General features: G+C 42.4%; 1 protein-coding gene across 1 annotated transcript in view; it reads right to left on the bottom strand.

The window, feature by feature from the left end:
- Window positions 1-985: 985 nt before the first annotated feature.
- Window positions 986-18,315, bottom strand: part of il17rel (interleukin 17 receptor E-like) — a 62,399-nt gene continuing 45,069 nt past the window's right edge. Inside the window, exons 14-18 of the mRNA XM_014152794.2 lie at window positions 10,004-10,063; window positions 9,853-9,910; window positions 5,652-5,804; window positions 5,397-5,456; window positions 986-3,859 (exon numbers count right to left, since the gene is read on the bottom strand). Coding sequence (XP_014008269.1) covers window positions 3,729-3,859; window positions 5,397-5,456; window positions 5,652-5,804; window positions 9,853-9,910; window positions 10,004-10,063 — 462 coding nt within the window. The 3' untranslated portion in view covers window positions 986-3,728. The remainder of the gene's footprint in view (window positions 3,860-5,396; window positions 5,457-5,651; window positions 5,805-9,852; window positions 9,911-10,003; window positions 10,064-18,315) is intronic.

Raw genomic sequence — 18,315 nt, 5'->3', positions numbered from 1 at the left:
GGTTTTCTTTTTGTAATCCGTGATTGACTGTTGACCCTGCCACATACATCTCGTGTTTGAGCCGTTGAATTGCGACTCTACTTTGTCTCTATACTGACGCATTGCTTGTTTGATTGCCTTGCAGAGGGAATAGTTACACCATTTGTATTCAGTCATGTTTCCAGTCGCCTTGCCCTGATTAAAAGCGGTGGTTCACGCTTTCAGTTTAGCGCAAATGCTGCCATCAATCCACGGTTTCTGGTTATGGAAGGTTTTAATAGTCACAGTGGGTACAACATCACCGATGCACTTGTTAATAAACTTGCTCACAGAGTCAGCGTATACATCAATGTTGTTGTCTGAGGCTACCTGGAACATATCTCAGTCCACGTGATCGAAGCAATCTTGAAGCGTGGACTCCAATTGGTCAGACAAGCGTTGGATAGACCTGAGCACAGGCGTTTCCTGTTGTAGTTTCTGTCTATAGGCTGGGAGCAACAAATTGGAGTCATGGACAGGTTTGCCAAAGGGAGGGCGTTGTATGCATTGCGGAAGTTAGAGCAGCAATGGTCGAGAATGCTAACAGCCAGTGTCGCGCATTCGATATGCTGATAGATTTTAGGAAGCCTTGTTCTCAGATTAGCTTTGTTAAAATCCACAGCTACAATAAATGCAGCCTCAGGATGTATGGTTTCCAGTTTACATAGAGTCCAGTGAAGTTCTTTCAGGGCCCTCGCGGTATCTGCTTGGGGGGGATATACACGGCTGTGACTACAATCGAAGAGAATTCTCTTGGTAGATAATGCAGTCGGCATTTGATTGTAAGGAATTCTAGGTCAGGTGAACAAAAGGACTTAAGTTCCTGTATGTTGTTATGATCACACCATGAGTCGTTAATCTTAAGGCATACACCCCACCCTTCTTCTTACCAGAGAGTTCTTTGGTTCTGTCAGCGCGATGCGTGAAGAAACCGGGTGGCTGTACCGACTGACAACATATCCCGGGTGAGCCATGTTTCCGTGAAACAGAGAATGTTACAATCTCTCATGCCTCTCTGGAAGGCAACTCGTGCCCTAATTTCGTCCACCTTGCTGTCTAGAAACTGGACATTGGCGAGTAATATGCTCGGAAGCGATGTATGGTGTGCTTGCTTTCTAAGTCTGACCAGTAGGCCGCTGGGTCAGCCTCTCCTGCGGTGACCGCATTGTTTTGGATCGGCTTCTGGGATAGTCATATTCCTTTGGGAAAGTCATATTCCTGGTCGGTATTTTGGTAAGTTGACGTCGCTTTTAAATCCAATAGTTCTTCCAGGCTGTATGTAATAACACTTGAGATTTTCTGGGTTAACAATGTAAGAAATAATACATTAAATAAACTATGGATCTGAAGCTAGGCGGCCATCTCTGTCGGCGCCATCATACTCAATGCGCTCTTCTGATGTGCAAAACACCCTTGTTCGAACCCTGTCAGTCATATTTGTGCCATCGCTCAGAAGGTTCTCGGAGGAGGTCAAAGGATGGTGAATTGTAACTGAGATGGTTCCGTAAACACCGTAAACACTGTGATTCTTTCCCTCATTAGTTTTTATATAAAAATGAAAGAAGATGGTAAAAAATTATGGAATTGCATTTGTATTGCCTTTTAGCCTGATAGCATGATGAGTAGGTCTAACCTTGACTGAGACCTGAAGAGTTGCATTCGCTCCCTGAGTTAATGCCTAGGCTTCACCTAAGCAGGTCTATGCTTTTCTGGTGCGCAGGAGACCTGGGTCAGTTCGCACGCTGTGTGTTGGTTACACTAGTCTAAAGTCAATGTACAGAGAGCCTGGTATGGCTTGGATGTACTACTGTATGGGGGTGTGGTGTTGCTCTCCTGGCTCATGCCTCCAAGAACAAATTTGCATACACAATGAAAATTCTAATTTAAAAGAGAAAACGTTTAACTGAGTAGTTGGAAAATGAAAACAGACACTATGCAATTTTCATTTACGGTTTTCTGTTTACCATTTATCTTTTTCCATTTAGCGATTTTATTTAGAATTTCTGTTTACCATTTCCAATTTTCATTTAATCATTTTCTATTTTCATTTTAACTTTGTAATTCAATTGTGGTATGAATTATGGACACTGATATGAAAATAAAAATTCATTTATCATTTTCACATTCCTATTTAGCATTTAAGCATTGCATTTTTGAACACTCCGTAGCCAACAACCTATTTTTCCTGATGAAACTAATGAGATGAAATGCTCTGGAAAAAACTATAACTATTACCAATTACTTTTCATTTTAGTTGACGAAAATTCCACGTGAGACAAATGGACATTCAATTTCACATGAAACTCCTTTTAATCTGTTTTGTCCAATTATAAGCATGCATCCCGGTGCAGAATATATAATGCAATCCTCTCATTAGCCGATAACATCTTTCTGTTGCATGGGCTGGTTGTATTGATCTGGCTCTCCCACAAACACAGCTCCCAGTCACTTGAATTACTCATCTCAGTCTCTCTTTTGAGCTGATGCGCTGACAGGATACTTAAATTGGAACAAACTAACCTCAATTAGAAACAATAATGTATTTGAAATCTTTGCTTTCATTTAGGTCATTTTTGCTCTGATCACATCAGAAGCTCTATTGTGCCATGTGCGCTTTTATTCATCTGTGTTGGCAATAGCGAGTTGCAGTTGCTTTTTCCAATTGGGAAAACAAATGATTTTTGCTGAATATTAGTAGTATAGTAATAATTCTGGCATTGTGGGAAAGCTCATATTCTCCTATTTTCAAGGAAAGCACTGTTATTTAACCAACTCTGATGGTTATGATGTGGAGAAAATCTCATCTAAATTGCTTAACTTGTAGGCTTTATATCCTTAAATTATGGCTGGCATTGGTTTTAATGTTTCCAGCTAAGGTATAGCCTACAAAGCGATAGTAGGCCTAGTTGGACAAGGCTATCTGAGTGTGCACTATTCCATTCAAAAACGCTAACTACCTTTAGCGCCTATTCATGATAGTATCTTTTTCCTGGGGACCCGACGCTCGTTCTGAACGTTAACATGCATCGCTTGCGGTAAGGTTTTAGAAACATGAGGAATCTTTCATATCAGTGAGATTTTTAATTTTTTTTTTACTGAAATTACTACACACCTTTATAGGGTTAAGATTGGCGCTCCCACACGGCCATATCTCAAAGTTACAGCACTTGTTTTACGGAAGACTTAGGCAAACACCTGTGCTCATTAGCTATCTAGCATGCTCCGAACACCTGTGTGTAAGCATAACCGGGGAAGAAGTGTAGCAGAAGTGTAGTTTGCCGACTGGAGACACAGCTTATGGATCTGTGCAAATCTGGGTAAGTAAGTGTATCTTTTTTATTTCAAAGATTCATGCTCTCAGATATGAAAGATGCTTCAAAAACCATTTTGCATCTGATGATTATTGACATTTCTAAACGTTAAAACAGCGCCAGGATTGTAGTTCACATGGAGCCAGTCGTGACCGAAGCTAACCGCTGAATATCCTACAGAAAAGGGCTATTGAGAGCTAAGTGTGCACATGATGCAAGTAAGATGTAAATATGAATTATTTAAATGTAGAAAAAAATGCACAGACTAAAATGTGACTAAAACTAGACTGAAATTGTTCCGGGTTTTCGTCGACTGAAAATAACAAAGATTAACGAAAGATTAAATGACAAAAATGTAACTAGACTAAAATCTAATTTAAGACTAAATCTAAGACAAAATTAAAACTGCAGTAAGTTAGCCCTTTCGCAGTTTTCAAACTGAAGGGTGTAAGGCATGGGTATCTCTTTATGGAGAGTAGTCTGGTCTTGGAGTCCCGGGGTGGCACGGTCAACAGCAACAGCATGAGATTCTGAAAAGCATGCACTATTATTAACCATGGCGATATACACTGAGTATACCAAACATTAGGAACACCTTCCTAATATTGAGTTGAACCCCACATCCTCACTTCGCCAGACTCTACAACGTGTCAAAAGTGTTCCACAGGGATGCTGGCCCATGTTGACTCCAATGCTCCCCACAGTTGTGTCAAGTTGTCTGGATGTCCTTTGGGTGGTGGGCCATTACTGATACACACAGGAAACTGTTGGGCGTGAATAACCTAGCAGCATTGCAATTCTTGACACAAACCGGTGCGCCTGGGCACCTACTATAAATACATACCCTGTTCAAAGGCACTTAAAATGTTTTCTTGCCAATACCCCCTCTGAATGGTACACATACACAATCCATGTTTCAATTGTCTCAAGATATAAACATCTTTTTTTAGTCTCCTCTGTTAATCTACACTGATTTAAGTGGATTTAACAAGTGACAAAAATAAGGGATCTTAGCTTTCACCTGGATTCATCTAGTCAGTCTATGTCATGGAAAGAGAAGATGTCTTAATGTTTTGTATACTCGGTATATAATTCTTTATGAGTCTATATTGGGTTAGGGTAAAAGCTAAGATTAAGGTTACGGTTGCACCAGGTTGTGGACATGAAACTAGGGCTAGGGTAATGGTTTTGTTTGAGGCTAAGGTAATGGTTCATACATGAAAAAAAATACTACTTTACTATAGAATCCTAAAGTACATACTATTTAATTCTATAGTAAACTGTAGTATACTGTAAAATACTATACTACACATTGTAGTATCCCTAAATCACGTATAGTAGAATGTTGTAGTATACTGAAGAATACTATTTCATTTGCATAAACCCATTCCCCTCCCCATATCGCAATTTGTGCCACCCATGAGTGAGAAACCTACATGCCAAGTATAGACCCCCTGTTCCCTACAGGTTATAAAATGTAGTAGAAGCTCTGAAGTATTGGATCTGACTTCAATCCTACCTACAGGTTATAGAATATAGTAGAAGCTCTCAAGTATTGGATCTGACCTCAATCCTACCTACAGGTTGTGGAAAATGTGTTATTTTAGTAGTAATGGGCATTACAAATTCATTTCTGTGAGCTTGCACATTTGGCTTCCAAATGGCTTTTCATTCAAAACGCTTCTAAATTGGCCTAGAACCAGGAAAAAATAAATTATAATCAATGTAAATCAATGTAAATGTAAATCTCAAATGGTAGGCTACCGTTATGTCAGATTGTGAAATGCTCGGTCAATGTTTTTTTACCTAGCCAAATTATTAGAAGGCGGGGGAAAAAAATTAATTGGACCAGATTGAGGCGTTCTCCCGTCTACAGTAAATATTACAGTATAGTACAGTCTGCAAAAACAATACATTACTATAGTATATAATACCGTTTTTTTTTTACTACAGTATTTATACAATAGTTAACAGTAAATACTACAGTAAATACTGCAGTGAATACTACAGTAAAGTCTAAAAAAAGTTGGTGCTATGGTTAGTGGATGCATGGTAGAATGGTCTTACCTGTTTGTTGTTTCAATGTACATACCCCATCCCGTCCCTTTCTGTGCCTCCTTTGGTGAACTGTAGACAGACAGAGTACACAATCAGTCAGCACCCCATTTAAACCTGGGACATTAGTATACTGTGCTAGCTCGAATGTATTATTTTCAGCAACTACGATTGATGCTGCCTAACCAGGCCAGAGCAGAGCATCTCAGCTTTAGATGACTGTGAAAGGGGTAGTTATCATTCACTCAGGGAGAGGTGGATACATACCAGTTAGTAGGGCTTTGACGACTAGAGCTGCCACTATGACAGCAGCAGTGAGACAGGCCACAGCTGGCACCACTACCCAGGTTAGCTCCAAGTAGCCTTGCAAGGTCGGGATTTGCCTAACCATGGCAGGGGCACGGGCATCAGCTTGGTCCACTTTGAAAAGCAAAGAGAGAAGCAGCAGTCAGAATCAAAGCTCTTTCCATGGTGGATTTCAGACAAAAGAAAAGGAGGACTCTTCAATGTATACTTCAGTGTGTTTTATATAAACAGTGGTCATACACTTTGACTTCAAGCACTTTTCAAAGCCATAGGATGTTCGTATCTTTATAGCTTTCTGTGTAATATTTCCTAATACAACCTATTTTCCGTTTGAAACCTGAAGTGGTTCGTGAATGTGTTGAAAATAAATAATTTGTTGGTATGAGGTGTTTTCTGAACCCTTGCCATAAAGCCAGTTAAATAGAGTGGAAGCATTTAGCTACAGTGCCTTCAGAAAGTATTCACACCCTTTGACTTTTTCCACATTTTGTTGTTACAGCCTGAATTTAAAATTGATTACATTTAGATTGTGTCACTGGCCTACACACAATAATACCCATTAATGTCAGTGGAATTATGTTTTTCAACTTTTTTACAAATGAATTACTAATTAAAAGGTGAAATGTCTTGAGTCAATAAGTATTCAACACCTTTGTTATGGCAAGCAAAAATGTGCTTATCACGTCAGATAATAACTTGCATAGTGTTAAACATGAACATGGTGAAGTTATTCATTACACTTTGGACAGAGAGGAAGGAAACCACTCAGGGATTTCACCATGAGGCCAATGGTGACTTTAAAACAGTTTAATGGCTGTGATAGGAGAAAACTGAGGATGTAGTTACGCCACAACACAAACTGAAATGGCAGTGAAAATAAGGAAGCTTGTACAGCATACAAATATTCCAAAACATGCAAAACATGCATCCTGTTTGCAATAACACTGAAGTTAAACTGCAAAAAACGTGGTAAAGAAATAAACTTTATGCCCTGAAAACAAATAATTATGTTAGGAGCAAATCCAATCCACACATTACTGAGTACCACTCTTCATATTTTCAAGCATGGTGGTGGCTCTTTCATGTTATGCGTATGCTTGTCATCAGCATGGACTAGGGAGATTTTGACGATAAAAATAAATGGAATAGAGCTAACCGCAGACAACATCCTAGATAAAAACTTGGTTCAGTCTGCAGATATTGTACAATCCAGGTGTTCAAAACTCTTAGAGACTTACCATGTCACGATCGTCGTAATGATTGGACCAAGGCGCAGCGTGAGTAGCGTTCCACATCTTTATTATAACGTGAAACTTCAGCGAAATACAAAAACAATAAATAAATGAATCAAACGAAATGTGAAGACAGTGAAATGCAAACAGGCACCTACACAAAAACAAGATCCCACAGTGTGGAAATGGCTGCCTAAATATGATCCCCAATCAGAGACAACGCTAAACAGCTGCCTCTGATTGGGAACCATACCAAGCACACCAACATAGAACACCCCCAGTCGCGCCCTGACCTACTATACCATAGAGAACCAAGGGCTCTCTATGGTCAGGGCGTGACAGTACCCCCCCCAAAGATGCGGATTCCGGCCTCAAAACCTGAAACCAAATAGAGAGGGTAGGGGGGGTGATTAGTGTCGGCTCTGGTGCGGAACGAAGTACCCACTCATCTGCCAGCATCGGGGGCGGCTCTGGTGTGGAACGAAGAACCGGCTCAGCTCGCGGATCCACCATCTTTGGTGGTGGCTCTGGTGCGGGCCAAAGAAACCGCTCATCCAGCCAAGGACCCAGGCTGAACACTGTGCCTGGACTGGATCTCGATGCCGAGGAAGGCTCCTGCCATGGAGCGGGACTGGACACCGGCCCTGGCCTGGACATCGGTGCAGAGGAAGACTCCTGTCATGGAGCGGGACTGGACGCCGTGTCTGGACTGGGCATCGGCGCCGAGGAGGGCTCCTGCCATGGAGCTGGACTGGACGCCGTGTTTGGAAGCTCTGGACCGTTGACCATTGCCGGAGGTTCAGGACCGTTGCCGGAGGTTCCGGACCGTTGACCGTGTCCTCCCTTCTCTCCGTGCGTCTGCTTCCACGGCAGGCTTTCGTGTCTTGCCAAGATTTCCTCCCATGTCCAGGATATTCTCTCCTCGATCTCCTCGTAAGTCCAGGATGCCATCTCCTCCTGGGCACGCTGCTTGGTCCTGTTGTGGTGGCATCTTCTGTCACGATCGTCGTAATGAGTGGACCAAGGCGCAGCGTGAGTAGCGTTCCACAGCTTTATTATAACGTGAAACTTCAGCAAAATACAAAAAAAATAAATGAATCAAACGAACCGTGAAGACAGTGAAATGCAAACAGGCACTTACACAAAAACAAGATCCCACAAAACACAGTGGGGAAATGGCTGCCTAAATATGATCCCCAATCAGAGACAACGCTAAACAGCTGCCTCTGATTGGCAACCATACCAAGCACACCAACATAGAACACCCCCAGTCGCGCCCTGACCTACTATACCATAGAGAACCAAGGGCTCTCTATGGTCAGGGCGTGACAGTACCCCCCCCCAAAGATGCGGACTCCGGCCTCAAAACCTGAAACCAAATAGAGAGGGTAGGGGGGGTGATTAGTGTCGGCTCTGGTGCGGAACGAAGTACCCACTCATCTGCCAGCATCGGGGGTGGCTCTGGTGTGGAACGAAGAACCGGCTCAGCTCGCGGATCCACCATCTTTGGTGGTGGCTCTGGTGCGGGCCAAAGAAACCGCTCATCCAGCCAAGGACCCAGGCTGAACACTGTGCCTGGACTGGATCTCGATGCCGAGGAAGGCTCCTGCCATGGAGCGGGACTGGACACCGGCCCTGGCCTGGACATCGGTGCAGAGGAAGACTCCTGTCATGGAGCGGGACTGGACGCCGTGTCTGGACTGGGCATCGGCGCCGAGGAGGGCTCCTGCCATGGAGCTGGACTGGACGCCGTGTTTGGAAGCTCTGGACTGTTGACCATTGCCGGAGGTTCAGGACCGTTGCCGGAGGTTCCGGACCGTTGACCGTGTCCTCCCTTCTCTCCGTGCGTCTGCTTCCACGGCAGGCTTTCGTGTCTTGCCAAGATTTCCTCCCATGTCCAGGATATTCTCTCCTCGATCTCCTCGTAAGTCCAGGATGCCATCTCCTCCTGGGCACGCTGCTTGGTCCTGTTGTGGTGGCATCTTCTGTCACGATCGTCGTAATGAGTGGACCAAGGCGCAGCGTGAGTAGCGTTCCACAGCTTTATTATAACGTGAAACTTCAGCAAAATACAAAAAAAATAAATGAATCAAACGAACCGTGAAGACAGTGAAATGCAAACAGGCACTTACACAAAAACAAGATCCCACAAAACACAGTGGGGAAATGGCTGCCTAAATATGATCCCCAATCAGAGACAACGCTAAACAGCTGCCTCTGATTGGGAACCATACCAAGCACACCAACATGTGTAAATTATATTTTTCTGGATTTCATTTTCAATAACTTTAAAAAAAATGTCTAAAAACAGGTTTTCACTTTCCCATGATGGGGTATTGTTTGTAGATTATTGAGAATTTTTTTTGTAATCCATTTTGCATTCAGGCTATAACAACAAAATGGGGAATAAGTCAAAGGGTATGAATACTTTCTGAAGGCACTGTACATTTGGCGTGTTCAGTCTCGTTCAACACACACACACACACACACAGACTCAAACAAAAGATACTTAGGCTGTGAAGTCAACGTTGTTTGTATCAGATAGGGGCCAAGGCAAGGTGTGCATGCCAGGATTCCAGTTTAAAGAAGGTGGAGTGCAGCTGAATAAGAGAATGCCTGCCTCCTTGAGAATTCTGAATGAGTTAATGTAATGAAAGAGGTAAGGTGAACCACACAAGCGTGATGAGTAACCTTGCCTGAGGCTTGCTAGATTTCCTGAAGACTTGTCTTAGTTGCCAATACCTTGGCTTTAGCGCATTGGGCTAACACGGTTTTGTGGGCTAACACGGTCTTGTCGGAGACCCTGTAGGAACCCAGTCGGTCACTCAAAGCTGAATGGTCACACAAGGCTGAACTGAAGAGAGTTTTGAATGAGCTCACTTCTTCTTAATAAACCCCTGTACAATAGGTCAAAAAGTCACAACACTCACAGCATCGTATATGGCAATGAAGGATGGTGACAGCATACTTTACGTTAAGCCTCTTCACCTGTCGGAATAGAATATGCATCTATCAATCAATATCAAATCCCTGTGAAATCTATACATGTACAAACATTTACATGAACCGTATTCATCTTACCTGCACACAGGTGTTTGGTAGGCATACATCCACAGTCAGGTTGAGATGAGCAGATTTCTCCTGCAAAAGGAAGACATAAAACATTTTAGTATACTTCAAAACACTCTCCTGTAAAAGGAAACAGAATACAAAAACATGTCAGTTAGCTTTAGAAGAAGAAACAGATTCCCTTACGGCTTCTGTTGTACTTCTGTTCAGGTGTGTCCCCTCCCTCTCACTGTAGTATCTTTCATGTACTACCTGGTATTGTGTTTGTCAGTTCTTCACAGTATTAGACTAGCGGTTAAGAACATTGGGCCAGTAACCGAAAGGTCACATTGAGGACATAACATTATAAAGACTGTTTGTGCAAAATGTTACTGTGAAAAAAGTGTCGCCTACTCAAACGCTGACAATTATAAGTAGACTTTCTAATGAAGTGTTTTAATCACACCGGTTTGAGCCTACGCTGCAGGGACCAGATTAGAATGATTACACCCATGTATTCGTACACATTCATCAAATTGGAAATGAGCTATTATCAGGCTGGTTAATGCGATGCATGTCTGTTGAATTTGGAAAAAATCGGCCCCACCCCATCTACTCAGCCAATCAGGAGCCGCTACTGTATTGCGGCTGTGGCATACTGCATACTTTTTACTAAACGATACATGCTACATAGTATGCAACGATGAGTAAAGAGTATGCAGTTTAAGTATTAGTACGCTGGTATGGGTATTCGGACACAGCCACTGTCCCTGTGTCCTAAATTGAAACAGAACAACTACACAGAAAAAGCTTTATTTTTGTGGGAGCACTCATGCCCGTTAAGTCTTGGATCAGATGTGTATGAACCCTTTGTTTCAGATAGGTTCATGTCTGAAACAAAGGTGATGCTGGTAAACAGCCTGTGAAGATACTGTGAGACACTTGGGTAGCCCATCCTTCATTTTGGAGGGTGTTCTTGTCAGCGTTTGGACTTCTGCATGTAGTCCAATCGGGCCAAGGTTCTAATTTCATGTCAAAGGTCTTCCAACAAGTGCTACAGCAGTTGGGTGTTACCCATTGCCCCTTTTGTGCCTACCACCCAGAGTCTCAAGATGCTCGAGAGATTTCATCAGACTTTGAAGTCTATGTTGAGAGCTTACGGCTTTGAGTTCGAGAAAGACTGGGATGAAAGGGTCCCTCTAGTGCTATTTGTAGCACGGGAGGTTGTTCAAGAAATTGGGGTCACTGTTGTAAGCTCACTTTTCAGGCCCTTACCCCTATAAAGATATTTTAAAAAAATACCTGGATTACTTCATCGCCACACCCGAGCATAGGGGGGAAAAACTTACTTTGTCATGTCAACATGTTGAAACCATACTTCTCCCGCTGTGATTGGGCGGAGAAGTCGGTGAAAACCTGTAGTCAACGTGGACTATAGTCTTCCTCAAGTGCATGAGGAAAACCCAGTATTTCCTTGAGAGCACGAGGAAAGCCTAATACAACCTGTGCCTGTGGGACGGTTGAGTAAAGCAGAGATTCTGGAAAACCTGTTTTTTTTTGCCACACTTGTCTCCGGATGTGTAGCGAAGTGAGCCCATTGCACTATACCTGCAATAACATCTGCTAAACATGTGTATGTGGCCAATACATTTTGATTTGAAAGATGAAATTGTTGTACTGCTTTTAGAATATCAGGGTTTAGTTTCAGATGTGCCAACTCAGTCAAATGTACTAGAGCATGACACGTTGGGGACTTGAATGAATCCTGAAAAGAGAGAGAAACTCTGTAGTGAGGTAGAATTCATGCTTGAGCACGGCATTGCACAACATGGCAACAGTCCGTGGAGTTCACCCTGCATATTGGTACATCAGCTGGATGGGTCTCCGCGCTTTTGTTCCAATTTTCTCAAACTCATTGCTGTTACTAAGTCAGACTTCTACCCTTTTCCCAGGGTTGATGATTGTGTGGACCGTGTTGGTGCTACTAAGTACGTTAGCAAGTTCGATCTGCTGAAGGGATAATGGCAGTTCCCTCTAACTGAGCGTGCAAAAGAGCTGTCTGCTTTTCTCACTCCTGATGGTTTGTTTTCCTACCTTCATCTTCTGTTCGGGTTACGAAATGCCGGAGCCACATTTAAAAGGCTCATGCACATCGGGCTACATGGTCTGGAAAAGGCTGAGGCATATTTGGACAATGTGGTGGTATTTATGCTAACTGGACAGATGTCACAGCTGTCGTAGGAAGGAGCGGACCAAAGTGCAGCGTGTGTGTCGTTCCACATTTTATTTTCACTGTGAAACTATGCAATACATACACAATAAACTGAACAAACAAAAACAGCAAACCGTGACGCAGAGTAGAAACATACACTAACTCTCAACCAATCTCCCACAAACCCAGGTGGAAAAAACACCTACTTAAGTATGATCTCCAATTAGAGACAACGATGACCAGCTGCCTCTAATTGGAGATCATCCCAAACAAAACCCAACATAGAAATACAAAACTACAACATAACAACATAGAAAAACGAAACTAGAAAACCCCCCTGTCACACCCTTACCTACTCTACCATAGAAAATAACAGCTTTCTATGGTCAGGACGTGACAACAGAACACCTTAGTTTAGTTTAGTTCTGCATCTGCCAACTTGAATGTTAAACTGTCAAAGAGTGAAATCGCCCAAGCAACAGTGAAGTATCTCTGGAAGGTGGTGGACCAAGGAAAAGTCTGACCGGTCATGGCAAAAGTGGAGGCCATCAATAGCCTCCCTGTGCCAACTTCTCGCCAGGAATTGAGCCAATTCTTGAAGATAGCTGGCTACTACCAGGCATTTTGCAAGAACTTTGCACAGGTTGTTGCCCCACTTAAGGATTTTACCAGTCCCAAAGATATTTTCCATTGGAGCCCAGACTGTCATGCGGCTGTTGAGAAGACAAAGACCCTTTTGGTCTCCGCACCAGTGCCTGCTACTCCAGATTTCCGTCATCCATTCTCTATGTACACAGATGCCAGTGATGTAGGAGCAGGTGCTCCTGCAGGAAGACAACATCATTGTTGAGCATCCAGTGGGGTACTTTTCGAAGAAGTTGGCCTCCTATCAGAAACACTACTCCCCCATTGAGAAAGAAACACACTTTAACCCTGGCTCTTCAGCAGATCAAGGTTTATATTTCGGTCTCTACACCTCTTGTGGTCTTTAGTGATTGTAACCCTCTCGTTTTCCTGTAAAAGACAAGCTCCACGAATTGCAGACTCCTTCACTGGAGTATCATATTGCAGAAGTTTCCTCTTGAAATCAGACATGTCCGTGGTAAGGACAACTTGGTTGCTGATTTTCTTTCAAGATTGGGAAGTCAGTAGGTTTTTGTTGTGCTTGGCTAGTGTGTAGCCCTGGCCGACATTTTATTTTGACCACACATTTCGCTGTATTGGAGATTAATACGTTTTGTTTTGATTGGGCTCGTCCCAAGGAAATGGGAATACTAGGAAGGTACACAGATGTTTTAGATTTTTTCCCTCTTTTGTCAAAACTTCTGAGTTTTACGCAGCTATTTTCTTTTGTAGAAAATGTTTAAGGATATGATAAAATAAAACAAAAAGAGAAAAGAGGTGGCTGTTTTGTTTTGTACAATAAATCGCCAAAAGACGCCACGTTTATATTAGTTAGTTATGCCTTTATAGAGCGACTGCCCCTAAAAACCAACTAATCCCTTTGAAAACGGCCTATGTGGCGTCAATATGAGTCAGAAACATATATTATAGTGTCAAAATTGACTACAAAGTGTAAATAGGATAATTTTGGTCATAATGTCTGTTTCATCTAAAAAATCATTTGAAACCTCAGTGCATCAAATCAAATCAAATTGTATTTGTCACATGTGCTGAATACAACCTTACAGTGAAATTCTTACTTACAAGCCCTTAAGCAACAATGCTTTAAGAAGGTAAGAAGAAAAACGTAACAAATAATTAAACAGCATCAGTAAAATAACAATAGCGAGGCTATATACAGAGGGTACGGGCACAGAGTCAATGTGCGGGGGCACCGGTTAGTTGAGGTAATATGTACAGTTGAAGTCGGAAGTTTACATGCACCTTAGCCAAATACATTTAAACTCAGTTTTTCACAATTCCTGACATTTAATCCTAGTAAAAATTCCCTGTTTTGTGACCCTTTTCAGGAAACTAGGCGTATGTCGTGGATCACTACTTCACAGGAGAGCCTTTTGATCGTAAACTTGTTTCATTTTTATCAAACATTTTTTTGGGCAGAAATACCTTCTCGAACATGTGAACTTTCATGCGCCTTAATAACAAACTTGTATGCCATCTGTAAATACAAATATAATTGTTAAATAACGAGCCTAGTTGGTTAAGCCACAGAAAAAGTGGGAAACCTTCCCGCTAGCCATGATTGGCTGAGATAATGAGTGGGCTGGACATGCCAAGAGATGAGTTTGGATTGGTCTGCCATATAGCATGCTTCTGTCGATTTGAACTGGTCGGTAGATAATCCTGCCTTTTTATGAAATTAATCGTGTATTAAAACTTAACAAAAACTTGACTATGCAAGTATCAATTTCAATAGAATGTCACTGCAACAACTGTTTCAGAGCACTCTCGTCTGAGTGTGCCAGAACGCAGAATAACTGATGAATTTACTACAACAACAAAAAATAAACTAATTAATGATGAATTTACAAAAGCTCAATACCGGTTGAATATGGCTGGTGTCAGTAAATGTCGGCAAAAAAGCGTACTTAAATTGTTGCCAGGAGCACCTTTACAGTCACCAATGCTCTGGATAACATCACAGCTAGCACAGTGGATCTGGGACGATTCCAGCTGAGAATCGGGGCACTCGGCTGAGAGTCAGACTCGGCCGACGTCATGTGGCCCAAGTCCTGCCCGCCTTCCGCCGTATTACTTATGGCTAGGATGCGGGGATTGAGCTCGGGCCGATTTCAGTGCGAGTTGTATTGTATTTGTTTTGTATTGTATTTATTATGGATCCCCATTAGCTGCTGCCAAAGCAGCAGCAGCTACTGTTCCTGGGGTCCAGCAAAATTAAGGCAGTTTATACAATTCTAAAACATAGTGTGTATGTTATCGTGTTTGTGTGTGTGTGTGTGTGTGTGTGTGTGTGTGTGTGTGTGTGTGCCAATGTTTGTGTAGCTTCACAGTCTCTGCTCTTCCATAAGGTGTTTTTTATCTGTTTTTTAAATATAATTTTACTGCTTGCGTAAGTTACTTGATGTAGGAATAGCGTTCCATGTAGTCATGCCTCTATGTAGTACTGTGTGCCTCCCATAGTCTGTTCTGGACTTGGGGACTGTGAAGAGACCTCTTGTGGCATGTCTTGTGGGGTATGCATGGGTGTCTGAGCTGTGTGCCAGTAGTTTAGACAGACAGCTCGGTGCATTCAACGTGTCAATACCTCTCATAAATAAAAGTAGTGATGAAGTCAATCTCTCCTCCACTTTCAGCCAGGAGAGATTGACATGCATATTATTAATATTAGCTCTCTGTGTACATCCAAGGGCCAGCCGTGCTGACCTGTTCTGAGCCAATTGCAATTTTCCTTTTTTGTCCTTTTTTGTGGCACCTGACCACACAACTGAACAGTGGTCAAGGTGCGACAAAACTAGGGCCTGTAGGACCTGCCTTGTTGATTGTGTTGTTAAGAAAGGCAGAGCATCGCTTTATTATAGACAGAATTCTCCCCATCTTAGCTACTACTGCATCAATATGTTTTCACCATGAGTTTACAATCTAGTGTTACTCCAAGCAGTTTAGTCATCTCAACTTTCTCAATTTCCACATTATTTATTACAAGATTTATTTGAGGCTTATGGTTTAGTGAGTGTTTTGTTCCAAATACAATACTTTTAGAAATATTTAGGACTAACGTATTCATTGCCACCCACTCTGAAACTAACTGCAGCTCTTTGTTGAGTGTTGCAGTCATTTCAGTCGCTGTAGTAGCTGACATGTATAGTGTTGAGTCATCCGCATACATAGAAACTCTGGCTTTACTCAAAGTCAGTGGCATGTCGTTAGTTACATTGAAAAAAGCAAGGGGCCTAAACAGCTACCCTGGAGACTTCCTGATTCTAACTGGATTATATTTGATAGGCTTCCATTAAAGAAGACCCTCTGTGTTCTGTTAGACAAGTAACTCTTTATCCACATTATAGCAGGGGGTGTAAAGCCATAACACATACGTTTTTCCAGCAGCAGACTATGATCAATAATGTCAAAAGCTGCACTGAAGTCTAACAAGACAGCCCCCACAATCATGTTATCATCAATTTATCTCAGCCAATCATCAGTCATTTGTGTAAGTGCTGTGCTTGTTGAGTGTCCTTCCCTATAAGCATGCTGAAATTCTGTTGTCAATTTGTTTACTGTAAAATAGCATTGTATCTGGTCAAACACTATTTTTTCCAGAAGTTTACTAAGGGTTGGTAACAGGCTGATTGGTCAGCTATTTGAGCCAGTAAAGGGGGCTTTACTATTCTTAGGTAGCAGAGTGAATTTAGCTTCCCTCCAGGCCTGAGGGCACACGCTCTCTAGTAGGTTTAAATTGAATATGTGGCAAAATCGTCTCCTATTATCCTCAGTAATTTTCCAAAAAAATCTATTTTAATTCCAGGTTGTAAGGCAACAAAATAGGAAAAATGTGAAGGGAGGTGAATATTTTCGCAGGCCACTGTACTTAGGCCAATTCTGGGCAGTCATTCATTTTGATTCCGGGCCGAGTCCGACACCCGCTTCTGGGCCGATTCCTCATTGCTAGCTGGGATGAAAACAGCCTAACCAGCTCTGCTAGGGCAAGTGAATTGGTCAGAGTTTGGGTGGGGGCTGAAGCTTAAGATGATTCTTATTGCATTGCACACGGTCAGTGTGAACCAGAATGACTTGACACAACAACGGGCCAAGCAACGGAAACGACACAGGACGTCTTATTTAATGAAAGGGGTTTCAGTCTGCCTTAAAGAATTAATCCATGTATACTGGTAAGAGTCTAGCTACAGTTTCAGATATTATACTGTTCTAATTTCGTCAGAAAGTTGTTGCAGGTTAAAGCATACTAGCTAACATTGAACCTATTTGGTTAACTTTAGCTAGCTATGACAATCGGTTTGTATTCCTAATACTCAATGGACTGGGATTATGTTTCATTGTTTAGGAATCGATGGCAACACTTGCTATGTGAAGCATAAAAAAGACGTTTTGATTATTTAATTGACCTCCAACATGATTGGCACTACTTTTATTGATCTCACATTATTTCTGTATTTTCCAGAGGTATGTGTAGTCGGGCTGTGTGTTATCATTTTAACTTCCAGTTTCCAAGATTATGTTTCTGTATGCATTGCTGCTGCTCTGCACATTTGTAGTTAAGTGAAACTTACCTGATAATGATGCATTAAAAAAATTACGTTTTACGTTACATTTTCTTTTCATTAACTCATCTTAATGTTACTTTGTTGTTTGCAGGTACACTATCCTTCTGACCCTATGCAGCCAGGTCCCATCTACTTTTTAACTCCTCGCAAGTGTGGCTTGTTTGGTGTCTGCTGTGAAGGAATACCACAACAAGTCAACTACTTGATTGATGAAGGCATGTCATCCAGCAAAGGCAGCAGCGCAGTCATCAACTACATGCACCATTTCTTCACCAACTACGGAGTTGGGGAAACACATGTGGACCTGAATTGTGATAACTGCAGTGGCCAAAACAAGAACAAGGTTGTGCTCTGGTATTGTGCCTGGCGGACCATGCACAAGCTCCCCCACAGTCTGGACCTTCACTTCCTGATCGCAGGCAACACCGAGTTTGCCCCCGACTGGTGCTTCGGCCTCATCAAACAGCGCTTCAGAAAGACCAGAGTGAACACTTTGTCTGAGATTGCTGGTGTTGTGAAGGACAGCACTGTGACGGGGGTCAACATCCCACAGCTGGTTGGACTGGAGGATGGTACGGTGCTGGTGGAAAGCTATGACTGGCAACAACACCTGACTCTGTACTTCAGGCCGTGGCCACAGTTCAAGCAGTACCAGCACTTCAGGTGAATATCATTTTCATTGCATTGTATGGAGTTAATCTTCTTATCTAAACTTGGGAGGTTAATTGATGTAGTGCAGGGTTGTAATGTCTTCATTTTTTAATTTCCTGTTTTACAGCTTCGATGCTCTTGAGCCTGGTGTTGTCGCCAAGGAGCGTTCGGACTATCGGGGCCAGGTTTCAGCTGCTGCGCAACGCTTACATCCTTCCTCCCATAGATGGTCTGCCTGTACAACCACCACCTGGACTGGACACAGCTAGACAAATGTA

The sequence above is a fragment of the Salmo salar genome, chromosome ssa17 (assembly GCF_905237065.1).
Source record: "Salmo salar chromosome ssa17, Ssal_v3.1, whole genome shotgun sequence".
Lineage (NCBI taxonomy): Eukaryota > Metazoa > Chordata > Actinopteri > Salmoniformes > Salmonidae > Salmo > Salmo salar.
The sequence above is the reverse complement of the archived record's forward strand: the minus strand, read 5'-3'. Positions and strand labels throughout refer to the sequence as shown.